Source organism: Lactuca serriola, chromosome 8 (assembly GCF_051521515.1).
Source record: "Lactuca serriola cultivar US96UC23 chromosome 8, Lser_US96UC23_V15, whole genome shotgun sequence".
In the NCBI taxonomy this organism is placed as follows: Eukaryota; Viridiplantae; Streptophyta; class Magnoliopsida; order Asterales; family Asteraceae; genus Lactuca; species Lactuca serriola.
This window is the reverse complement of record NC_136415.1, coordinates 260721410-260748933: the sequence shown is the minus strand read 5'-3', so window position 1 is coordinate 260748933 and position 27524 is coordinate 260721410. Positions and strand designations below refer to the sequence as shown.

The 27524-nt window shown below is 35.5% G+C and overlaps 1 protein-coding gene across 1 annotated transcript; it reads right to left on the bottom strand.

The window, feature by feature from the left end:
- Positions 1-1217: 1217 nt before the first annotated feature.
- On the bottom strand, positions 1218-6074 carry LAC1 (laccase 1). The gene is made up of 5 exons (XM_079015530.1): positions 5856-6074; positions 5404-5555; positions 5062-5303; positions 4843-4971; positions 1218-2539 (listed from the first exon to the last, which is right to left on the bottom strand). The coding sequence occupies exons 1-5, from the start codon at positions 5961-5963 to the stop codon at positions 1428-1430; spliced, it is 1743 nt and encodes a 580-aa protein (XP_078871656.1). The 5' UTR covers positions 5964-6074; the 3' UTR covers positions 1218-1427.
- Positions 6075-27524: the final 21450 nt, after the last annotated feature.

The following is a 27524-nucleotide window of genomic DNA, read 5'->3' as shown; positions in this document are numbered from 1 at the left end:
GGCTTCTTATGTTTAAGCCCATATTATGACTTAATTATGTAATTTTTCGGCCCAAATAAATCAAGGAATGATTTTTATGATCCATTAGTGCTATATAAATTTGTTGTGACCCAATAAGGTCCATTAGGGTATTTTATTTCATTCTAGGCCCAATATGGCCCGAAATATTGAATTAAATGGAAATGGGTCCAATTAGAGTTCATTTAAGAGTTCTAAACCCAAGATGGTCAAATTGGAAGCTTATTGGTCCATTGGGCCCAATAAGGAAGTCCTAGTCCAAAATGGACCTAAGCAAGAACTTTTAGGGTTTCCAATTGCTTATTGACCATTTGTAATACTCGTATGGTGTATTGGATTGAAATTTTGTTGTCATAGAGTAAGCATCATACATGCTCTTAAGTTTTTGATTCAACATTTTACTTGAGTGTTGTGATTACAAGACACAAAATTTCTAGTTGTGACAACTCTCTTCTTTGATCAATCCCTAAAGCGTATTTTGTGGCAAAGTGAGTTTGAAAGATACCCTATGCTGTTCTGGTTTACCAATTTGGGGTGAAGATAGGGGTGATGGGACTTCGTCGGCATCAAGAGTGGCAGAGAATGAAGGAGACAAAGGAGGAAGCTTGGGAAAGGGAAATGGGAGGGTGGGTTAGGGGTATGAATATTTATTGTTTTTTTCTTTTCTTTTTAATCTTAAAATAATAGACACATAAAATAAAATTAGAAAAGAAATAAACGAGGGCAATATGGTCTTTTTATCTCCGGATGAATGAACGGTGTATGTCTTAAATTAATGAGGGACTGTCCAAGTTAACTTTTGAAAATAGAGACTGAACGTGAATTTTGACACCTACACGAGGGACAATTCGTGTAATTTACTCAAAAATTATTAAAATGTTGTTTATTTTTGTCGAAATGAGGTTTATTTTTTTCGAAAAAAAGACAAAGTTGAGGGTTTTTTCAAAAAAAAAAAACATAAGGTTTTTTTTAGGAAGAATATAAAATTGAGGTTTAATATAGAAAAAATAAAAAATATAAGGTATTTTATGAGATTATCCCTATTCTTTTTTCGGTATTTAATCCTTTTAATTCCAGTGTTATTAGACGATAATATACAACAAGAAATTGCCCCAAATCTCTTCTATATTCGTCCCCTGTTTCAACTATGTTTTGATTCATCATCATATGCGTTGATACGATATGGAAGCAATAACCACTTTTCTCACTGAAAATATGATATATTTATATAATTGAGCTTCGTTCAGCTAAATAACTATAATACATTGTAGACAGCATATGGAAATTATACAACATCTGTTTAATACTTTGCTATTAACAGAATTCCAGAACTTACTCTGCTATTGACCTGAAAAGGTTCAGAAAGCTAAAAACCTATTGTTGTAGATAGAAACTAGCAAGTATGCAAGTCAACATGCTGGAAGATCATCGGGTGGAGGAAGCAATTTTTGATATGGCTTTGCACCATTTTTCACAATGAAACCTGCAGCAAGACCCCATGATGTATGCTCTTCAAGATGACAATGCATAAACCATACCCCTGGATTGTCGGCATTAATTCTAACAGCTGCCCATCCCCCCATTGGTACAGCAACAGTGTTCCTCTCAGGGGGGTCCACAAGGTTATAACTGCCCGTATCCTTCTCAACATCATAATTCCCAAACCCTGTACCCACGATGAAAAAGTTATGACCATGGATATGAATTGGATGATTTTCCAAGTTAAGGAAACTCGTGTCTTGAAGCACAATTTCTAATTTAGTCCCGTATTCCACTGCAAACAACTTTGTACCAAAATTTGGATTTAGGTTATGTGTCATTGGATCCACTCCTGTATAGTCGAAAACATGTGGTGGCTTCTGTGGGAAGTCGTAAGAGTAATGCGTAGAAGAATATTTACGGTAATGCCAGTCGAGTATGGAGGTTAAGGGACGGATAAAAGACTGGTTGTTCATAGAAGCTGCAAATCTCTTCCCGTTATACCCTTTGCATGTCTGGTTAACAGGACAATCTTGAAGATTAAGACTTATGGTGATGACAACTCTTTTATCTATTCTTTTTGGTACACTACAAGGGTACTTAGGGGTTCCAAGACTCCGAAGCTGATTTGAAAAACTTATTGCAAATGCATGATCTTCCATTTGAGGAAGATGGTAAGGCAAACGAACTTTATATGGTTCAGGGAGAGCCATATTTTCAGCAAGGGTTCCTTTGTATTTCAAGAAACCAATTGTGGTAGTGTTGTCAAAAGGGAATACAGTGGTGAGGTAAGGCCTAGCTGCCATGACGAACAATCCGGTTGAGTCATGTTTGTCTTGATTTGCAGTGAAGAGCACAGTGGAAGTTTGACCGGGAGTGATCATGATGGCTTCAGTGTCAAAGGGTTTGGTGTAAGAGGCATCGATTTCAACGACTGTAAGTGTATGGTTGGCTATAGTGAAGAAGAGCTCATCGTTAAGGGCTGCGTTAATGATTCTAAGCATGTACGTCTTCCCGTGTTCCACAGTCTGGATAAAAGTATCTGCATGTAAAGTAACACAAATTCTTAAAATAACAATTCCTCCTCATCTTAAAGATACTGATTTATAACAAAAAGTAAACCTTTAAAACCATACTTGTACTAAGTTTTTTGTTATTGTTCTATAAGTTGTTTTATTATTATTATTATTATTATTATTATTATTATTATTATTATTATTAAATAGAAAACACACTTAAAATGGTATTGAAGAGGTTTTATACTGTTTTTCAAAATGTAGAATTAGGGAATTATCTTATTATATATAAATTTGACAGATTGAGAGATAATTTTTTTTCAAATTAATATAGGTAAATGTATGATGTGGAGTGGAGGTTCTCGCGCGAATCTCAGCAATCACTTGTAAAAAATGATGTAAAAATTCATTGATTAGTAAGTGAATGAAAAAAATGATGTAAAAATTCAAATAAGTACATATAATTTTTAAGCGAAAACTATAATAAAGTCCCTATATATTGGTCTCATAATCGATTTAGTCTTTATATCTTTTTATTTTAATTCAATTAAGTCTAAAAAACTAGTAATCGTCAAAATCATGAACCATAACTTGATGAAATATAAGTTATGAAAATATTCTTTGTCTACAGGTCATCTAACTTTAAAAAATTATATTTTTGACCAAGATTTTAAAATTTATTATAAATTTGGTCCAAAATTTACACTATCGGCGTAGATTTTAAATTTTATTATAAATTTGGTCCAAAATTTACCATTTTTGCTAAGTTCTAGAATTCTGTTATGAATTCATTCTAACTTTAGTTTTTCTACAACTTTGTTTCTCAAACTTTTGTTTCGAATATGTTTTTTCTTTATAAAATCATATTTATACAAAAAACACATATTTTCTATATAAAAACTTAAAAAAAAACTTTTTTGTATACGAAATACCTATTTATAAAAATAGGTATTTATTAAGTACATAAATATATATAAATTCATTTTTATAAAAACAATACATACAAACATTTACTTTACAAAAAAAATATATACAAACACCTATTTCATAGTAAACGTATATATTTCTTTTGTAAAAACATATTTATATGCATCCAAATAAGTGTTTGTACACATTACTTTTGTTAAAACATATATATATATATATATATATATATATATATATATATATATATATATATATACACACACACTCACACGTTTACTATAGGTGTTTGTTTATATATTTTTTTTATAAATATGTGTTTGTATATAAATGTAATTATAATAAAATAGGTGTTTGTATATATATTTTTTTTATAAAAACGGATTTATATATATTTTATAATCATGATTTATACATATAATAGAATCCTGATTTATACATTTTTTATAAATACGTTAGCAAAATATAGATTCATCGCATATAATTTATACATATAATAAAATGCTGATTATGATTTTCTATTAATTGTAGCGATTTTGTAGCTTGTAAAACCGGTAATGAGTTGGAATTTGATTTCTTTTAACATTTTGTTGCGCAAAAAGTACCTCGAGAGATGAGGAAAGAGTTTACTTTACTTTATATATCATAATAACTTGAAAAAACAGCATACATCAATTTATCAAGTGGCATGTGAAAAGATTTTAATGATACAAAATCGGGTCCTAGTTTTAGTTTTATCGCCTAAATTAACGTACTGAAATATATATATGATAGTTTTTGTTTTTGGACCGGGACTGTAACCCACGCTAGTAAGAGCATCGTTGATCTATTAACTCAAAAATGTTTTATGAATAAAAATAAAAGTATAAATATATCATAGTAAATATTTTGAGAATTATTATTTCCACGCTATTGAAGGTTTGCGTAATATATTTTGAGAACTATTGTTAAATATATCATAGAAAAAAATAAAATAAAAAGTAGGCTGCTAACTTTCACAATAGACGACATAAATTTAACCAAATGATCGGTATTATTTGAAACCAGAATACAACCAGCTACGTTATTATTGTAAAATCATGTCAAGAGTTTGGTTTCATTTAGTCTATATAACTTTAATTACAGGATGGTACAGGCTGGCTAACATCTTCAAATCATTTGCAACGTGGAATACATGTCAAACGGATGTTTTAAAAAATATTACTTTTTATTAATTAGGAGTTTTGTTATGTCATTTTCAACAAGTAATATTATGAATAATTTATTTGCTTAACAGTACAATGACCTTTTGTTTGTATGCTTAATCAATGTGAGTTAAGAATAATATGGGATGCTTCCAAAATTTCACGTAAAAGGATTTCATGTATGTGCTAACTTTAGATGCTGTGTTATGATTTTAATTTACCTCTAATGGAGCATGGGTAGAGTGGTCCAGGCAAACCGTTAATTGTATAAGCATCTGATGAGTTCGGACCATTACCATACTTGTTCATTTCAGTTTCTATTCCTTCAACAGGTAAATTCCACCATTCTCCTGGCAAATATAAACAAGGATCAATCAATAGACTGTTATATATATAAATAGTGAAAGAAAGATCAAAATACGACAAAGAATAAGTATTACCGAATATTATAGGGATTTCTGCTTGGATTGGAGTTGAGAATGGGTAAGGCATACGAGGGTATATGATAATTGCACCATAGATGGTTGCTCGCTGCCAAGCAATGTGAGCATGCCACCAAAGGGTTCCTCTTTGGCCACTAACTGTGAACTTGTATGTATAAGATTGACCAGGTCTTATGGGACACTGGGTGACATATGCTGGCCCATCTGCCCATCCAGTTCTTAGTTGCTTGATTCCATGCCTGCTCACATCAGCAAATATGTTTATATCTAGAGCAGGGATCCAAAATAATAAATAAATACATTTGAATTCAATGAAATAATGAAAAGGGCGCAACTTACCAGTGAATGGTGGTGTTTATAGAAACTCCATTGGTAACTCTAATCTCCACATTCTCTCCTTCATTTACAGCAATTGTTGGTCCTGGATACTCCCCATTCACTGTCAGTATTTCTTTTCTACTGCATAAACGACTTATGTTCTTCCACTGGACCTGCGCAAAAGTTTAAAACCAAATAAGCAAATTCAGTCATAGCTTTAATCTGATTTTCCACTATAATTGTTTAAGTTGTTGTAAGTTCCAACTAAAGCTTCTAAGTTCGAATTTCATAGTTATCAACTCTGTAATAGAAACTTATAAGTTTCAAATTACTGTGGCACAATGCCACTACAACATTAAACTCCATCATCACCCCCGATGAGAGAGAGAGAGAGAGAGAGAGAGAGAGAGAGAGAGAGAGAGAGAGAGAGAGAGAGAGAGAGAGAGAGAGAGAGAGAGAGAGAGAGAGAGTACATTGAAATCAAAGTGTCTAGAGCCGGTTGAAGAAGAACAAGAAGGTACAACTGTCGCAAGCAGTAATATAACTAAAACTGCTGGTGACACACAATACTGCTTCTCCATAATATAAATGGCGAACTCAGAAGCGAAGTCCCTACATAGCACTGCTTCCCAAGCATATGTATATATACACACAACAAAATTAAACGTTAGCGATGGCTTCTTTTCCTTGTTTTTTAATTATTTACTAGATATATTAGGGAGTCTCGGGGAATTATATATGATTAAATAAACAAAAAAAAAAATGCTAACAAACAAATTTAAAGTATAAAGACATTTTGGTTGTTCACCGAGATTACACATGTTAAATTACTATTTAAATGCATTGTTATGCAAGAAAGCAAAATAAAGTGATAAAACGATATAAAGATTTAAAAAATTTAACATAATTTGATCGATGTGACCTACATCCACGGACAGAACCAGATAAATCTTGTTATTGCTCGACCGTTAAAGTGATTACGATGAAATCCAAACTACAAGTATTTATAACCAAATACCCTAGCAAATATAGGGTCAAACACTTATCCATTCGAATTCGCCATTTAGGTTTTCTTCACTCCATTGCGGGTCGGGATATTCATTAGGATAACCAAATTCCAAGTCATACATTAACAATCTTCACCTTGACTTGAATTGATGGATTGTATTCAACCATCAGGTGGTCCTAACAGTCATCTTCTTCCTACCAATTTGCCCTGAACATTTCAAAATATGTCTTAAAATAAACATTCATTTTGTCCTTGACATTAGGATCGGAATTGTATATACCAATTATAATCGCCTTTACCCACAACCAACTGACTTTCTGCTTCTTGACACTTCATTTCATGATAGCAAAAGTGTGCATAAAAAAACATGTCATATTTCCTAAATTTTAAAGGCTTTACAATATGCATTTTTGCATGTCATTAATTTGATTTGGCAATTAAAAAAAACACAGAGTATACCCTAACAAAATATGCATGTCACTAGGAAGGTGCCACATTATAATTTTGCAAATGTACATGTCCCATTCACAAAATCGCACAATTACAAAACTAGAGTTTTCTTGCTTTTGACCGGAGATTCACAAAATCATTTGGAGCAAAGGCGATTGCGACTCTGACACCTCACGTCATAGCGCTGCCGATTGTGATTCATCCCGCTCATAGTGTCGACGATTGGAGTTCCCCGCTGCACCTCCCTCACAACGATTTGGGTTCGATTTCACTTACACTGGTATGCTTTCCTTCTATCTAAAAAGTGTAAACTATATATTTAAATATTATAAAGTAAACACAGATTTCAAACTATAGTAGATCGTATGCTTAGCTGGTAACTTATTCACCAAAAAGAACATGGATATATATATATATATATATATATATATATATATATATATATATATATATATAAGATTCCCATGCTAGTTTTTAGTAGAACATTTTAGTAGTATTGGATAATGTTAAAAAATTTTAGATTGCAAAAACAAGATTTCCTCGTGTAAAAGGGTGACCAAATGCAAAAGGTTTGTGAAAATGCAGGGTACGAAAAGAACCCACTCAAGGAACATGTAAGGCAAGTCTCAATGAGTGGGACGGCATTTTGTGAAGATCTAGCAACTTTATAGAACTGGTTCGATAACATCGATTTTGTCATTTCTTGAGTTTTGTCTGAGTTGTTCTTAGTTTGTTCATAATCCTAACTATGGATTATGATCTCTTTTTTCCAATTTCATCTAAACCACATGAGCTCAAGTAAGAACCTAATATACTTAGATATTAAACCAATATGCAATAAATGTGAAAAGGGAACATGTAGTTTCTATATGGATTGTAACACTCTGATCATGGATGTATTTGATTTCTTGAATTTTTAGCTTTGGCTGAAGGTTATGACGTGAAACATGATGGTCACATCGTGAATGCCCATTGACTAGTTGGCTTGTGATTTTGATTCTCACGACGTGAGACTTTGAATGCTCACGATGTGATACTAACTTGATGACCAAACCCTAATATTTTGGGTATTTAATGGAAAGAGAGGGCTAAGGTTGCCCATCCTTAGCCTCCTATACTCTTTTGCCTCCTAAAAACCCTAATCTCGACCCTCTTGAATTCCTTAGTCATTTTTGAGATCCTTGAAGCATTCTTTGGTGGTTTTTGACTCTTTGAAGTTGAAGAAGACCTTGGTTGAGCATGTTGGGTTTTGAGCATTCTAACACTCCTAAGTGTACATGCAACCCTAAATACCTTGGATCTATGTTTTCTCTATTATACATGCAAATATGAACTTTCCAAGGTATTCATCCTAACTAGCATAATAACATTGATTCAAATGAATATATCAAGTTAGAATTACATACCTCTTTGATGTAGATTGTCTTCATGAAGCTTGAGTGCCTAGTGCCCCAAGTGTGACACCTCAAATGGTTCACACAACACCAAATACACTTGGAATAGATTGAGAGAACATACACACTTGATGAAATCGGCTAACCCTTCATTCTCACACACAGTGGCCGATTTTCCCAAGAATATGATCTTTATATAGTGTTACAATTAGGGCAAACCCTTAATTGTCATGGATTTCCATTTCCTTGGATCCATGGGTTCAAATACACCATGGAGCATCCATGGATCATCCAATGGGTTTTAGCCTAACGTGATAATCCATGGAGTCTTAGCCCACTATACAAGTATGGATGATTTACACAATCAACCCATATATTTAATTAGTCTTCTTTTGATCACTTAATTAATTCTTGATCAATATTAATTAAATAATCCTATTAATATATTAGAACCTATAATATATTAATAATCGTTAAGTGTTATTTCTCTCATTATAGTCTATCCAAATGCATGATGCCATGCAACCCAAATGGACCATGCCGGGTCGGGTCAAGTCTCACCAATTATAGTTATGGACTTAGACATTAATCCAACAGTCTCCCACTTGGATAAGTCTAAAACTATTATTGCGTATGACTTCAAGAACCGACTGACAATCGTAGGTCTCAACTGCTTCTGTCTAACTCTGACCTTGCCGATGAACTCTGACCTTTGTCAATGACTTGTCCATTAGATAAGGGATCATATATTCCTCCATTCTAGATATCATATGGACTGAGACATGGATTATAATCATTCTCTCTGTCCATTTGTTGTTTCCCGATTTCCGATTTATGATGGCTGACTAATTGAACAAATCAAATCAGTCCTGGCCCAGCCAAGCACTTCCATTTGTCATCATCAAATCATCGAGGGGCCCATAGATATCGCTTTTATCCCGAAGGTAAAAGGAATGGATAAACTTCGACTCATATGGCTTGTTCTACTACTTGTTGAATCATACAAAAAGGCACGTTTTATAACACCGAGTTACCGAATTCGTTTTCGTGCAATCAATGTACAACCAAATCATAGTAACAACTCATATATCTAGGTTTGAAGAATATAAGATATTATCGTCTCATGATCACTCGTGATAAATCCATGAAGTGATTCCAATGAGCGCGGGTTGAATCCAATACTCAGAACTTATGAGCACTCATGAGTGTTGTAGCCCTTTGTCCAACATCTTAGACCTCTACAAGCTAACCCATGACAGTTTTGATTCATATCTACTTCCAACATATGACCGACTGTGGATGGATTGAATAACTTAGTCATCCAGAACAATGACCTAGTTATTCAGGAAGTTAGAACATGCAAAGTAAAACACAATAATAATTGAATCCAATATGGTATCAAAACCTATGAACATAAATAAAACACCTTTTATTTATCACCATATGATTACACATTATTCATTGTATAATGTTTCAGCTATCAACTTTATTCTTGAATTTAAAACAATAGTTGTCCCATGCTCGAAGCATGTACACTATGTTTTCTAAACACTAGTCATGTCATACACCAAGTATGCATACTATGTTTGTCTATGATCTTCACTTTGTGAATTAGATCAATTGAACATAACTCCAATGATCCTCTTTCATAGTCCCAAATCCTTACTGCAAATGCAAGAATTCCAAATTCATGCCATTTACTGAAATCTGTTAGATTCTAAACTTATATGCATTGATCCTCTTGTAATGATTATGCACAAAGTCACAAGGACTTGACAACAAACATAACAAAGTATTCCAAAGGAGATCAACTCCTTGGAAACATCCTTCTTGCATTAAGTTTCCTTAATCTTACACGGATTGAAATTTCTAACTTTGAAACATTTCCAGATTCCATTTTGACTATCACTTCTGAACAAGAGTTGCCTCCTTACAGATTATGTCAATATGGTCCTTCCAAAAATATCACTATACTTCCAATTGTCCTTGAGCAACCAATCTTTGGTAAAACTTAGATTGTCCTCGACAATTGTTTAATCATTTTAGTCATATCCAATTCTAGACCTTTTCCCTTCTTAATGCCCCAGGCATTTGGAAAATTTTAGAAAGGATGAATATAGCACATGTAATCGATCCTATATCCGAAGCATATGGGACACGATTCATGATGTCTCACATAAAGACTAAACTAGTCTTTTGCTATAACATTTCCATTTCTATTTGCCAAGTTCTCATAATTCAGATTATGAAAAGGGATGTCGTAATCATAATCGAATTTTAGAACGCAAATAATGGACCCATATACATAATTTCCTTATGTTGAGCCATTCCAACATGAAATTCATATATATATATATATATATATATATATATATATATATATATATATATATGCTTGACTAAATACGATTAAAACCTCAATCTAAGCTTTTAGATTTGAGATGAAGTATAATTTCCTCTCCCTTAATTATAACAAAACAACTCTTTCCCAATTAAAACTTTTTGTTTTCTATAATTAACATTGCTAACTTGCAATACTTATCATAATTATCATGCTCCGACTAACATGATGATTATTAGCATAACACTTATGCTCCCACTAGCTTTGACATGTACTCAGAAATCAGCTGGACTTCCAGAAATCAATACTTTATTGACTTTCTTACCAAAGTTCAGATTTCTGATACTAGATCGCTTTGATAAAACTTTATCAATATCATACACCTTATCTTAGATAACTCACAGGTGTGTCTAAACAATTTTAAGAACTATGAAAAGGGATGTCGTAATCATAGTCTTGATTGTTTAGACGTTTGCCACTTCTCACAAGTCCATGTTAGTGTGCCGGTAAACCACACACGCTCAACTAACGACTTTGAGAATGCAAATATCACAATTGCTATTTAGCTAAATGTCACACCCCAAAACCGATAACGGCGGAATACGTTCTGGGGTGGAGGACGTCATGTACTGTATCATAACAATTGCATAATAGTAAAAACAAGCGACAACAACCATTGCATTTATATAGTAAATTTAATTACAAACATGTTCTGTAAAGTTTAATAGACACCAAAAGTATAACAAAATAAAAGATGGGTCTTGTATGTGCTCCATCTTCTCCAAAAGCTGCACCTATACCTGTCTATCTTTGACCTGAGGATACAAGTTATTTTGAAAACGGGTATCAGCATAAAGCTGGTGAGTTCATAAGAATTTAGTGTCGTTTTTGTGTAAAAGTGTTTACAAACTTATTGTATAAAAGCTGAAATTTATGTTTATGAGTAGTAGAAATCCCTAGAAAATCCTATATTTTCCAGAAAAGTACATTGTAAGTTAAATCCTTTGAGTTGTGTGTAAGTATTATCATTGAAAACCTTCAGTTGGAAAAGTACGATAGTAAACCTCATATGAGTAACATAGATGAAGAAAAATTATGCCTGTTGACAGTAGGAGAGGTGCAAACTTCCATTAGTAATAGATATTTACTTACTTCGGGATGTTAGGTTAGACTTAAGTTTTAGTGTATTAATTTGGATAAAGGTGTAACTCCTTATGTAACCAGACTGGATGATAGTAGAGAACCCGATGACCTTCCCGGTCATGCGTAGTGTAGTGATGTAGTACCACCCCTGGGCCTAGTCGGCTCGGACTGTAGTTAACAGTCGGGAAGTAGTAGTGTTTGCCCCGTATAGATCTATACATGTAGTGTTGCCTTCCTTTCGGAAAGCCCTGGTCACATGGTGTAAGCGCGATAGGGTGTCTTATAGAGGGATAGTGTGTCATACTCTGGGTTAGTGTATTCTCTTGTATTATAGTATAGGAGTCTTTTTGTATAGTTCATAGAGTGTTCTCTTATATGTGTGTTAACTTGTAATAATAGCAGTTATAGTGAGTATATTAGTAGTAGAGGTAACGAGCAGTAGTCTTAACTATACCTATTATAGTCAACCAGAGTGTATGATTTCTTACCTTTGAATAACAAAGGTAGTGTATAAGATGAAGACTTTCATATCTAACACAAATATATATGATATATAACTAAGAAATCAACGACAGTCGGACGGACAACAGGTACCCTAAGACCACATCAAACAAGAACAGGAAATAAGGCGAGCTATCGGTCCTAAGCCCTTCAAGTCTTACTTATATAAATATATTAGTGTAGATATATTTTAAAAGAAAAGTCATTTAAACATAGTTTTCAAAATAGTTTAACAACAATTTAATCTTAAAAATGCATTTGATAATCAACTAAAACGGTTTTATTGGTAAGCAGCTAAAAGTGTAGAAAATCTCCTTTTTGATGATAATTTGTGAATCACATATGATTTGATAATAAACTTTTAGAATTATACTTGTATCCCCCCCTAAAACATGTAAAAACATTTGAAAAAGGTTCATTAAGGGGTATGAACTCACCTGAAATGAGTAGATCGGGTGGATGTGTCGGATGAGCGTTTGGTGTCAAGTAAAGACTTATACACCCTTTATGACCCTAGTAACGTATGAAGACAAATGTTTACAAGTAATTAGTGATTTAAACTCTATTTAAACACATATCGACATCGTAATGTGAATAAAAGTTCGCAAGGAAAGAGTATAAAACCTCACCATGGAGTTTACTCTTTTAAAACTCACCTTGTGTGAGTTTACGGCCGTAAATTCATGGGAGGAGTGTAAGTGAGTGTTTTCAAGCCTCTTGTGGTTCTAGCAATGATTCTAAGGCAATATACAAGGCTATAGGGGTGTTTAAGGTTAAAGGAGGGTACTCCCTTGGAGTTTACGGTCCAAGGACCACTCCTTGGGAGTTTACGGCTGTAAACCCCATGGTTTACGGTAGTAAACTCTTGGACACCTTCAGTTCTTTGATTCCAAAGTCCTTGGCTCATTCCTAACAAGTTCTAGTGAGGGTGTAAGGCTTTTTAGTGGTTTAAAGGGTCATTTGGCATGGTTTAAGGGAGTTTACGGTCTAAGCATATGCTTGGGCCGTAAACTCTAGTTTACCCTTCAAATCTTGATGTTTAGGTGTTCCAAGTACGAAATAGCAAGTCCCTAAGCCATATCTTAAGCCTAAATGTGGTTTGGAAGTGTTTTGGGCTTGATTTGCAAGCCTAGAGGGTGTTTACGGTCTAAGTCCAAAACTAGTTTCTAAGCTTAAAGGGGAGAATCTGGGCACTTTTGACATCATTTTAGGGGTTTACGGCCTAAGGAGGTTCTTAGGCCGTAAACTCCTCTTTTTCAGCCTTCTTGCACGATTTTTGGGTTAAAACACAAATCAATGATGTCTAGAACAAGTTAGGGTAAGAGAACTTACGTTATGGAGGCGGAAACTTGCGGTTTTTGGATGAAATCGGACTTGAGGAGAGAGAGTAGAGAGAGAAAGTGGGTCTAGTGTGGTAAAAGGTTTCTATGGAGTGTCCATCCACCTTTATATAGGACTTGGGTGTTATACCCGGTATAGGACTACCCGATACTTATGTTTAACGAGGTTTAAACTTTTTACCCGGTTAAATGGTCGTAATAAAAATAAACTTTTTCCAATTAAATGGAAATCTAATTTACGTGTTCTTATTTATTTTATTACGACGATAAAAATATAAAATAAAACATTTATTTATTTGTCGACCCCAAATTAACGGAACTTTTATAAAATAGAATATTTCATTAACGGAAACGGGTTATAATGACGGAATAAACTTTGGGTTGTCACATCATCCCCCCGTTAAGGAAATTTCTTCCTGAAATTTAGAATTCAAACAGTTAAGTTATTACAGTACTACTAAGCAAAGAGATGGGGATATTTGAGTTTCATTTGATCCTCGCGCTCCCAAGTGAATTCCGGTCCTCGTTTGGCGTTCCATCGAACCTTCACAATTGGGATGCGGCTTTGTTTCGTTCGTTTTACTTCTCGGTCCATAATCTCCGCAGGCTCTTCCACGAAGTTGAGGCTCTCGTTGACTTCGATCTCGTCAAGTGGGATTACGAGAGTCTCATCGGACAGGCATTTCTTCAAGTTTAAGACGTGGAAGGTAGGATGTATGTTACCTAGCTCGTGGGGTAGGTTGAGCTTGTAAGCTACGGGGCCGATTCTAGCGAGAATCTCGAAAGGCCCTATGTACCGTGGGTTCAGCTTTCCACACTTTCCAAAGCGTATCGTGCCCTTCCAGGGTGGGACTTTCAAAAGGACTCGGTCTCTCACCTGGAATTCCAATGGTTTTCTTCGTTTGTCTGCGTAGCTTTTCTGTCGATCCCTGGTGGCTTTTAATCGTTCACGAATTTGTACAATCTTCTCGGTCGTTTCTTGAATGATCTCCGGACCCGTGAGAGTGCTGTCAGGAATTCCTCCTTTAGCTAACTGAGTGTCACCCACCTCAGCCCAACACAGAGGGGATCTGCACTTCCGACCATAGAGGGCTTCAAATGGAGCTGCCTTGATGCTCGTATGATAACTATTGTTGTAGGAAAACTCCACAAAGGGTAAGTGTGTATCCCACGCTTTACCAAAGTCAATTACACAGGCTCGCAGCATATCCTCTAAGTTTTGGATTGTCCTCTCACTTTGTCCGTCAGTCTGCGGGTGGTAGGCTGTACTCACGTCCAACCTCGTCCCTAATGCTTTTTGAAGTGATTGCCAAAATCTCGAAGTAAACCTACTATCTCTATCAGAGATAATAGATACAGGGACACCATGCAGTCGTATTATCTCCTTAATGTATGTTCTTGTGAGTTTCTCCATCTTGTCTGTTTCTTTGATGGGTAGGAAGTGCGCAGACTTGGTCAATCTGTCGATGATGACCGATATGGTGTCCAACCCACCCGTTGTCTTGGGTAGCTTGGTTATGAAATCCATGGTGATCAGTTCCCACTTCCACTCCGGTATCTCTGGTTGTTGGGGAAGACCTGATGGCTTCTGGTATTCGACCTTGACCTTTGCGCAAGTAAGGCACTTACTCACGAAGGTAGCAATCTCTGCTTTCATGTTAGGCCACCAGTATAGCTTTTTGAGATCCAAATACATCTTATCTGAACCTAGATGAACGGAGTATCGAGTGTTGTGTGCTTCCTTCATGACCAAGTCTCTAAAACCACCGTGGCGTGGAGTCTAGATTCGGTCCATGAGATAATAGGCTCCATCACCCTTGACCTCCAAGTTCTTATCCATTCCATATAGGGATTCTCCCGCCACATTCTCAGGCTTTAAGGCTTCGAGCTGAGCCTCCTTAATCTGTGCGGATAGATGCGAATGGACAGTCATTGTTAATGACTTGACTCTTCGACCGGAATACTCTTTTCTACTTAGGGCGTATGCTACTACATTGGCTTTCCCCAGGTGATAACGAATCTCGCAGTCATAATCATTGAGTAGTTCGACCCACCGTCGTTGCCTCATATTGAGCTCCTTCTGGTTCAGTATGTGTTGGAGGCTTTTATGATCAGTGTATATTACGCTCTTCGTTCCATACAGGTAATGTCTCCAGATCTTTAGAGCGAATACAACCGCCCCTAACTCGAGGTCGTGAGTGGTGTAGTTAACCTCATGTGTCTTCAGCTGCCTTGAGGCATAGGCGATGACCTTACCTCGTTGCATCAAGACACAATCGAGCACTTGATTCGATGCATCGCAGTATACCACAAAATCTTCGGTCCCTTCGGAAAGGGATAATACCGGTGCGGTGCATAGAGCTCGCTTCAGGGTCTGGAATGCCTTCTCCTGTTTCTCTTCCCAGTCAAGTGTTACGCCCTTCTGTGTCAACATGGTAAGAGGTTTCGCAATCCGAGAGAAGTTCTGAATGAATCTGCGGTAGTAGCCAGCGAGGCCTAGAAATTGACGAATTTCTGTAGGCATCTTCGGTGCTGACCAGTTATCGATTGCTTTAATTTTGGATGGGTCCACGTGGATTCCTTCCTCACTAACCACGTGTCCTAAGAATTCAACTCTTCGGATACAAAATTCGCACTTAGAGAACTTTGCGTATAACTTCTCCGATCGTAGGGTTTCTAAGACTCGTCGTAGATGATTCCTATGTTCTCCCTCACTCCGAGAGTAGACGAGTATTGTTGGATTAATGTCTAAGTCCATAACTATAATTGGTGAGACTTGAACCGACCCGGCATGGTCCATTTGGGTTGCATGACATCATGCATTTGGATAGACTATAATGAGAGAAATAACACTTATGGATTATTAATATATTATAAGCTCTAATATATTAATAGGATTATTTAATTAGTATTGATCAAGAATTAATCTAGGATTAATTAAGTGATCAAAAGAAGACTAATTAAATATATGAGTTGATTGTGTAAATCATCCATACTTGTATAATGGGCTAATGCTCCATGGATTATCAAGTTGGGCTAAAACCCATAGGATGCTCCATGGTGTATTTGAACCCATGAATCCAAGGAAATGTAAAGTCATGACAATTAGGGTTTACCCTAATTGTAACACTATATAAAGATCATACTCTTGGAAAAATCGGCGACTATGTAAGATAGAGAAGGGTTAGCCGATTTCATGTGTTCTACATTTCTCTCAAGGTTATTCCAAAAGCATATGATGTTGTGTGAACCATTTGAGGTGTCACACTTGGGGCACTAGGCACTCAAGCTTCATGAAGATATTCTACATCAAAGAGGTATGTATTCTATCTTGTTATATTCATTGTTTTGTATGCTAGATTAGGATAATAGCTTGGAAGTTCATATTTACATGTATAATAGAGAAAACATAGATCCAAGGTATTTAGGGTTGCATGTACACTTAGGAGTGTTAGAATGCTCAAAACCCAACAGTGGTATCAGAGCCTAGGCTTGTTTTCTTGTTATACTTGCAAAAGTAGCTGAAAAATCGAGTTTTGATGCTGTCTGCCCAACAGACTCGCCGAATCCATGAATGGACTCGCCGAGTCCAAGGCGAAATGCATCCAACTCGCCGAGTTGGTTCGTGCACTAAACGAGTTGGACCCCCAGACAACATATATTCGACTTTTTTGGCTGGAATTGGACTAGAAACATTACCCTAAGATGTTTTTGGACTTATAAACCTGTTTTTGACGTGGTAATGTTCATGCTAATCCAATTTCAAAGATAATTGTCTATAGATTCATGTTTTGTATTAGTTTAAGGTTTAGACTAATTGCATGAAAAAGTTTGATTTGAATTATCTTGTTCTTATGAGTTACTTAGATTAATAGAAAAGTTGAGTGAAATAGTTGTTTTCAATCCAAATTAATCTAAGAGTTGATTCTAAAATGTGTTTTTGTAACTTGTCCTCAAGTTATATGAAAAGTCACATTTAAGTTTCATAAAACTCATAAAAGTTGGCAAAGGTTACAAAAATGAAGAGTCTAGTTCTAATTAAATGGTTTTATGACTCCATAACTTGTCCTCATGTTATGGAGGACCAAGAGTCTCTTCATTAAAAAAAAGTGTAACCTTAATTAATTCCATAAGTTATAAAATAAAGAAAAGTTAATTCTTTTATTAGTTTAAAGTATTCCATAACTTGTCCTCAAGTTATGGAACTTGAAGAGTTTTTGGATTAAAACTACTTTAAACACATAAGTTATGGAATTAATTAGTTTTGAATAGTTTCAAAACTTGCCCTCAAGTTTTGGAATTTGTAAAGTTTTCTCTTATGAATACTTTAATTCCAAGTTAGCCCTTAGAATTATAAAAGTTAAAATTGAACCCTTATACTTTATAATATTATAAGTTAATAATATTTATATATATGTATAAGAGCAAGTCAGTCTTACCGTTAGTAGGCCTCATTCACGAAGCCGGTCTATAAGGGGGGGGGGTATAAGGTTACTGCCTATAAAATGGCAGTTTAATTGGTGTCTACTCTCACCCACCGCTTCCTTGACTTGTGGATGGTCGTTAGCCGAACGGGTAGGACAAGGACTATAATTCTCCCTTCATTAAAAGTATTAATGTTAAATACTAAGTAACTAAACACTTAGAAATACCCAATCTTAGTTACTTAGGAAAATGTGAATAAGGTGCTAATCCATGAAATTACACTTTGCACTTTGTTTAAGTCGGTTAGTGGAGCGTGAGTGGTTAACCGGCACACTAACTCGTATTTAAACAAGGTAGGCAAAGGGTAACTTAATGTTTTCATAGTATCGATGGAGCGTGTGTGGTTAACCGGCACATCGATTGAGGGGTAAACACTTAAGGGTATCAAGTAATTTGCATGGTTACTTCACACCTTGTTTTGTGATCCTCGGCATCCCAGTCACAAAACCTGAAGGGCACACTCGAGATTGAAACATGCCATTGAACAGTTCAATGAATCTCAAAGATCTAGGAGTTTCAAAACCTATTAAAACCATATAATACATTTCGTTTATCTTGGTGGAAATTGGTGAATCGTCATTCACCTACCTTCAAATATTTTATTGCTTGGATTACGACATCCCTCTTCTAAGTTATAAAATAGTTTGTAGGGTCCTAGCCTTAATATTTCATATTGGGTGTCATATTAAGGACTTTAAATCAACTATCTTGAATATCTCTCAAAAGATGTCTGGTTTAGACATTTATGATCTTCCCAAATCTCTTGAAACAAGCTTCCTAAATGAAGATGATGTCCCATGGAAATCATACTTCTTTCACCTCCTCCAATTATTCTCCCTAACCCACAAGTTCTTGAAAAGTTTAAGGTCACTCAAGACCTATTGGCAAGCAAAGGTCTATGTGTGATCACATCTTGGAGATGTAGTCACATATTGACAAGCCAAAAGAGTTGGGTGTCAAAGTCTTGAGAAAGTGTGGCTCAACTACTTTCTAAGTCTCATAGTGAGTTCCTATGGGACTCCTATGAAACAGACTAAGACAAGACCCTTAACGATCTTATCCATTTGCTAAGATCAACTTCCTAAAAATTTATGGACATTGACAATGATGACATTAGATATCCAGTAAGACACTCTCTTCCCAATGGAAAGGGATCGACCATAGTCAATTCAGTTGACCAAATGGTAAAGAGAAAAGCTAAGTGTGTGATAGTCCCGTGTACCATTACCAAAGGATCCATATGTTTATATTGCCAAAGGAAGGGGCATTAGTTGCGAAACTTCCAAATTTACCTAAGGATGTTAAAGTCAATAAGTTTGACTCTACTTCAGGTAAAGTCCACTATCTAACTCTGCTAAGTTTCTATTATGAGATTCTTGATACATGATGTGACTGGGTCACATGTTGATGTTTTAAGAATCAAAGAAAAAGTAAAGAAACTTAAAGAGATAATATGCTGAATCTGATTGCGTAGATGGATTTCTATCACATAGTTTGAAGATTGGATTCTTGAGCTACTTCTTAGGAGTTATGATATTTTTGCTTAGGAATAGACAACGACAAGTTTTCATATGGATTGTAAGGATAAGTTTTTCCGCAAAGTTTTTAAAATAAAAGGAAAAATTTCTGATTTTATTTATTTTAAAATATGCTTACAATGGCATTTGTGAAAATTTTTGTTGCTTATAAGATTCCATTAAGAGCAAGAGTGGAAATATGAAATTGATTCTTTCATTTGTGGTAATGTCTACATTTACCAAATAAGGAAAGATTCTCATTACCCAAGTTTCAATTGGACCGGAACATGGAATCATGCAAGTTGTATAGCATGATGAATGAGAACTTTCAAGTATTGGAAAATTAAGACTAATTACTTGTTCACATGGATGTGTTAGTCAAGTAATGGACTAAGGGATCAAGTACACATTCTTGTGCACTGATTAAGTCCACCACAAAAGATCGATAAGACTATTCGTCATAGTTTGCTAAAGCTCAGTAAATATGATTATACTTACAAGCTTAAGTGTAATTCTGAGACATTGGAAAAGGTTCCAATGTAAGGCAGAGCAAATAAGAAGAATCAACTTAGGCAGAAAGATAAAAGTTTCTCAAATCTGAAAAGATGGGAGAGTACTTTAGTATCAGTTTTGTGATCATCTTAATGATTAAGAAACCATAACACAATTAGTTCTCTAAGGAAATCTTAGTGCATTCTTATGACTAAGAAGAGGAACTTGAATTGTTGAAATGGTTAAATCAAGAAGATGAGTCATGCTTCGTTCCAATACAAGTCTTAGAGTCATACTCCAAGATTGTAATTTGAGTGACATATCTTAAAGAAGGTTTAAAACACTTGTCAAATGTAAGAGTAAAAGTTTTCTACTCTTGTACATTTGAAATTGGTAAGTTGTGATGTTTTGGATAAAACAAAGACCAACTTAGGCCAATTGTGTGAAGTATTTGTCTTGATTAGAATCCACACTATCTCTTGAATATTTGACAAGAAAGTTTTATATGTCAAGAGGACAGTGGGAGTCTTAAAGATCTTGAAAGTCTCAAGAACTAATCAAGAATAAAACCTGAAGTTCTTCACTAGCACACGACTTGAGGTTTATAACCTATCATGTTGAGTTATTTTGTGCCCATTCCAGTTAAAGTTGGCTTTGCATATGAGTTCTTAGTTGGCTTTGCATATGAGTTCTTAGAGTTCTCAATTGGTTGCACAACAACTTGGAAGCAATGGCAGGCCCTTGAGCTGCCAGGTGGCAAGAAATTAAGATTGAGTTCTGTAACATCCCCCTCTGGCACGTATCACAATATTGTCCGCTTTGGGCCACTCGGCACGAGGACTTCCCAGGGGGTCACCCATCCTGGTACTACTCCCGCCCGAGCACGCTTAACTGCAGAGTTCTTATGGGATCTGCTGCCCTCACGGCTTTAAAACGCGTTGTGACAGGGAAGGTATCCACACCCCTTATAAGGAATGCTTAGTTCTCCTTCCCAGCCGATGTGGGATCAGATCTAACCCACTTTCACCCCCCATTATAGGGTTCGACGTCCCCGTCGAACACATCGACCCGTGCCCTAGCTCTGATACCATTTGTAACATCCCCAAAATCTCGGTCAGAAAAGACCGATTTCATTTATTGTTTTTAAACATTTTTAGAGTAAATCCTTTTAATTTTAAAAGAGATGCGGAATTTGTTCCCAAAAACAAAACATGATAAAATAGATATTTATCAAAACATTTCATAATCAAAAGTCGGGATGTCATGTTCCGATACAGATCATAAAGCATAAACGATAACATTACAAGTCATTCAACATATATATACATATACAGACTTGTAAACAAAAACAACTTGATGATTCGCCCATCTTAAGCTCTTGCGCCACTTCCTGTAATGCAAATAAACTGAGTGGGTCAGGCTTGGGAGCCTGGTGAGCGTATAGGGTTTTCAAACCCACAATAATTATATTTAATTACTTCAATCAACAATAAACCCGATTACCCATTCCCGTTATCCTCACCTTACGTTCCTAAAAATAACGTCTATTATAAGGAACTTATTTCAGGATTTTCATCGGGACGGACATTACTGCAGAGGGACTACCTCAACAATAAGTATCCTAAAGGCAACCATGTGGGGGATAGAGTACACCGGTGAACACGTCGTTCACAACACCTACAGGTAATGAGCCTGCTAGTGTTCCACAGGACAATCTAGAATAGTCCGTGGTCGTCATCCATACTCTGCTGAATGACTAGAATAACACCAATAACACCGAGGCCTCTCATCTGTTTATTACACACCAATTATCTACCCATGTTCTACCCAACATATTAGTAGATAAAAATATACATTTTTATACATTGTTTAAAAAAACCTGTATAACATGCTTTAATCAATACATATTCCACATAACAGATGAGGCATACACACATAACACGTATTTCATAGAGAATATAACAGGTCTATGAGATAGAAGAGAGTGAATATACATTCACACATATAACCACAAAATATATACACGTAGCACGTATTTTATATTAAATACTTCATAATATTGCGTTGGAAAGAAAATAACTACACACTCACTTGATCAGAAGATGATCGGGCAGCACTACGGCTTGCAGAAGTAGTGTAGGGGTGTTGAACGGGTAATTTTTTCGGGTTTCGGGTAATTCGGGTCGGGTAATTCGGGTTTTTCATGTTAGAAAAATTACCCGTTACCCTACCCAAACTAAATTCGGGTAATTCGGGTTTGGGTAATTCGGGTATCGGGTCGGATTTGGGTAATTCGGGTATTACCCGAAATATATGATTTTTTTTTAATTTCACCTAAAAATAAATTTAATGAAATAAATACGTCGTGCTTTATTAGTCTTGTTTATATAAACAAACGAGAAATAAACGAAGTTACTCAAGCTTTGAACATTGAGATTTTCTACTCAATAATACATGAGATATCAAGTAATTTTTTAACGACTTAATCTAATCTAATAAGATGTTAAAAAAACAAATACCTAAAGATCTTAATTTAAAAGTTTAAAATGTTTAAGATAAATGTAGTCATAAGTTTTGCCATGTTCTAAAGTTTCGTCAAGATAATGAGTTTGTTAGTTGTAATAAAAACTATAATCAAGAAAACAGTTAAATTTTAAAGATGATATATAAAAATTACTTTTAATATTGTTAGTGTCGTATTGTCATAATAAATATATTTATGTTTTACAATAATGATAGTTAGTTTAAGCGTAATCAAATACCTATTATATAGTACAAGCTCTACAAAAATTTTTTTTATTAAATAATTTGGGTAATTCGGGTATACCCGAAACCCAAAAAAAATACCCTTTACCCGACCTGAAAAAATTTCGGGTAACCCGATTACCCGGAAAATTTTACCCGATACCCGATTTACCCGACCTGTTTTACCCGATACCCGAAAAAATCGGGCGGGTAATTCGGGTATCGGGTATTTTCGACAGGGCTAAAGTAGTGTCTCTCCGTATATCTGGAAGATCTACACAAAAACCAGCTCCTCGCGGGCAGGGCTTCGGCTCGGGAATAACGCTCTTCGGGATTCTCGGGGCTTCGGATCTCGCTTCGGGGATCGGGAATATTACCGGGGCTTCGGGGTACAAACGGCACGCAAAACGAGGCAAAGGACTAGAGAGAACGATGGAATTTGTAAAGAGGAAAGAGCTGCCTTCGGATCCCCTTTTATAGGCTGAACCCTTGCACGTACGCGGGGCGTAACTTCGGGGTACGGGGGGCGTACGCCTCGGTGGTCGTCAGCGCTTACGTCATTGGTCTTCTACGTCATTGCATACGACTTCGGAGTACTCGAGTGTCCTTCGCTGTATGCGGGGCGTACAGCAGTACGCGGTGCGTACTTCGGATAGACCGGCTGATCCTTTCTTCGGATAATATCGGAGTTTAATTAAAAATAAATATTTAATATTTAGTAAACTTCAAAATTTCATATCTCCTTCATACGAACTCCATTTTCGACGTTCTTTATATCCACGTGAAGGTGAGACTACGCTCTACAACTTTCGTTTAGACTCCGTCGGCTAATTTTGACTTTTATTTTTATTAATTATTTTTAGAAGGCCCGGACAGGAAAACTTCGTTATAAAATCATAACTTCTTCGTCCGACGTCCGTTCTCGCCTATCTTTTCATCGCTTCGCTACTAACAACGAGATCTTCGATTCTCATTTAGATTGTTTCGGCTAAAAACCGCTCGATCTCAAATCGAGTATTCGGGCTGCATACTGCCCAGTCGAAACTTAGAAAAATCATAACTTCCTCATACAAAGTCAGATTTGGGCGTTCCTTTTATGCACGCTCTCGGTTTAACGAAATCTACGACTTTCGTTTAGATTGCTAAGGCTAAATATCGCTCTATCTTAAATTCATATTTTACGTCACTCGACGTCGTGCCGGTTCTGACGCGAAACTTCGACATGTCATAACTTCTTCGTTATAACTCGGATTTTGGCATTCCTTATATCTCCGAAATCCTTGTTTCAACCACTACAACTTTATGCAAAGATATCGGGCTTATCTCACACTTTAATTTTGACGCTTATTTTATTCTTAATTTAATTATATCACATAACTAAGCAAATAAACACATAACTTACATAATCCACAAATTCACAAATAATACATTTTTTATTATTTCAAATTGAGGTTACAAAGGTTAACCTAGACTATTACATTGCTAAAAATGGCAAGCCCAGAAACACGGGCGTTACAAGTTCAGTCCATATGAGTTTGGATTTGTCATTATCCTTGACTATGGTTTTGACAATTCACATGGATAAGAACACGTACTCCAGTAAATCTAAGTGTCATAAGGTTTCTCTCCGATTCATGAAAATGATGGTGAGGAAACACTTTCACTAAGTAGATTTTAGCTAGATAGCAATTGTAATATTTGCATTCTCAAATTCGTTAGTGGAGCGTGTGTGGTTTACCGACACACTAACCTGGACTTGTGAGAAGTGGCAAAAAGGTATAACCATTATGATTACGGCATCCCTCTTCATAATTGTTTAGACACACTTGTGAGCTATCTAAGATAAGGTGTATGATTTTGATAAAGTCTTATTAAAGCAATATAGTATCAGAAATCTGAACTTTCGTAAGAAAGTCAATTAAGTATTGATTTCTAGAAGTCTAGCTAATTTCTGAGTACATGTCAAAGCTAGTGGGAGCATAAGTGTTATACTAATAATCATCATGTTAGTGGGAGCATGATAATTATGATAAGTATTGCAAGTTAGCAATGTTAATTATAGAAAACAAAAGGTTTCAATTGGGAAAAAGTTGTTTTGCTATAATTAAGGGAGAGGAAATTATACTTCATCTCAAATCTAAAAGCTTAGATTGAGGTTTTAATCGTATTTAGTCAAGGATATATATATGAATTTCATGTTGGAATGGCTCAACATAAGGAAATTATGTATATGGGTCCATTATTTGCGTTCTAAAATTCGATTATGATTACGACATCCCTTTTCATAATCTGAATTATGAGAACTTGGCAAATTGAAACGGAAATAGTATAGCAAAAGACTGGTTTAGTCTTTATGTGAGACATCATGAATCGTGTCCTATATGCTTCGGATATAGGATCGATTACATGTGCTATATTCATCCTTTCTAAAATTTTCCAAATGCCTGGGGCATTAAGAAGGGAAAAGGTCTAGAATTGGATATGACTAAAATGATTAAACAATTGTCGAGGACAATTGGAAGTATAGTGATATTTCTGGAAGGACCATATTGACATAATCTGTAAGGAGGCAACTCTTGTTCAGAAGTGATAGTCAAAATGGAATCTGGAAATGTTTCAAAGTTAGAAATTTCAATCTGTGTAAGATTAAGGAAATTTAATGCAAGAAGGATGTTTCCAAGGAGTTGATCTCCTTTGGAATACTTTGTTATGTTTGTTGTCAAGTCCTTGTGACTTTGTGCATAATCATTACAAGAGGATCAATGCATATAAGTTTAGAATCTAACAGATTTCAGTAAATGGCATGAATTTGGAACTCATGCATTTGCAGTAAAGATTTGGGACTATGAAAGAGGATCATTGGAGTTATGTTCAATTGATCTAATTCACAAAGTGAAGATCATAGACAAACATAATATGCATACTTGGTGTATGACATGACTAGTGTTTAGAAAACATAGTGTACATGCTTCGAGCATAGGACAACTATTGTTTTAAATTCAAGAATAAAGTTGATAGCTGAAACATTATACAATGAATAATGTGTAATCATATGGTGATAAATAAAAGGTGTTTTATTTATGTTCATAGGTTTTGATACCATATTGGATTCAATTATTATTGTGTTTTACTTTGCATGTTCTAACTTCCTGAATAACTAGGTCACTGTTCTGGATGACTAAGTTATTCAATCCATCCACAGTCTGTCATATGTTGGAAGTAGATATGAATCAAAACTGTCATGGGTTAGCTTGTAGAGGTCTAAGATGTTGGACAAAGGGCTACAACACTCATGAGTGCTCATAAGTTCTGAGTATTGGATTCAACCCGCGCTCATTGGAATCACTTCATGGATTTTATCACGAGTGATCATGAGACGATAATATCTTATATTCTTCAAACCTAGAGATATGAGTTGTTACTATGAGTTGGTTGTACATTGATTGCACGAAAACGCATTCGGTAACTCGGTGTTATAAAACGTGCCTTTTTGTATGATTCAACAAGTAGTAGAACAAGCCATATGAGTCGAAGTTTATCCGTTCCTTTTACCTTCGGGATAAAATCGATATTTGTGGGCCCCTCGATGATTTGATGATGACAAATGGAAGTGCTTGGCTGGGCCAGGACTGATTTGATTTGTTCAATTAGTCAGTCATCATAAATCGGAAATCGGAAAACAACAAATGGACAGAGAGAATGATTATAATCCATGTCTCAGTCCATATGATATCTAGAATGGAGGAATATATGATCCCTTATCTAATGGACAAGTCATTGACAAAGGTCAGAGTTCATCGGCAAGGTCAGAGTTAGACAGAAGTATTTGAGAGCTACGTTTGCCTGTCAGTTCTTGAAGTCATACACAATAATAGTTTTAGACTTATCCAAGTGGGAGACTGTTGGATTAATGTCTAAGTCCATAACTATAATTGGTAAGACTTGACCCGATCCGGCATGGTCCATTTGGGTTGCATGGCATCATGCATTTGGATAGACTATAATGAGAGAAATAACACTTAATGATTATTAATATATTATAGGTTCTAATATATTAATAGGATTATTTAATTAGTATTGATCAAGAATTAATTAAGTGATCAAAAGAAGACTAATTAAATATATGGGTTGATTGTGTAAATAATCCATACTTGTATAGTGGGCTAAGACTCCATGGATTATCAAGTTAGGCTAAAACCCATTGGATGATCCATGGATGCTCCATGGTGTATTTGAACCCATGGATCCAAGGAAATGGAAAGCCATGACAATTAAGGATTTGGGACTGTGAAACGAGGATCATTGGAGTTAGGTTCAATTGATCTATTTCACAAAGTAAAGATCATAGACAAACATAGAATGCATACTTGGTGTATGGCAGGACTAGTGTTTAGAAAACATAGTGTACATGCTTGGAGCATGGGACAACTTTTGTTTTAAATTCAAGCATAAAGTTGATAGCTGAAACAGTATACAATGAATAATGTGTAATCATATGGTGATAAATAAAAGGTGTTTTATTTATATTCATAAGTTCTGAGACCATATTAGATTCTATTATTATTGTGTTTCATTTTGCATGTTTGACTTCCAGAATATACTAGGTTATTCTTCTGGAATGACTAAGTTATTCAAACCATCCACAGTCGGTCATATGTTGGAAGTAGATATGAATCAAGACTGTCATGGGTTGGCTTGTAGAGGTCTAAGATGTTGGACAAAGGG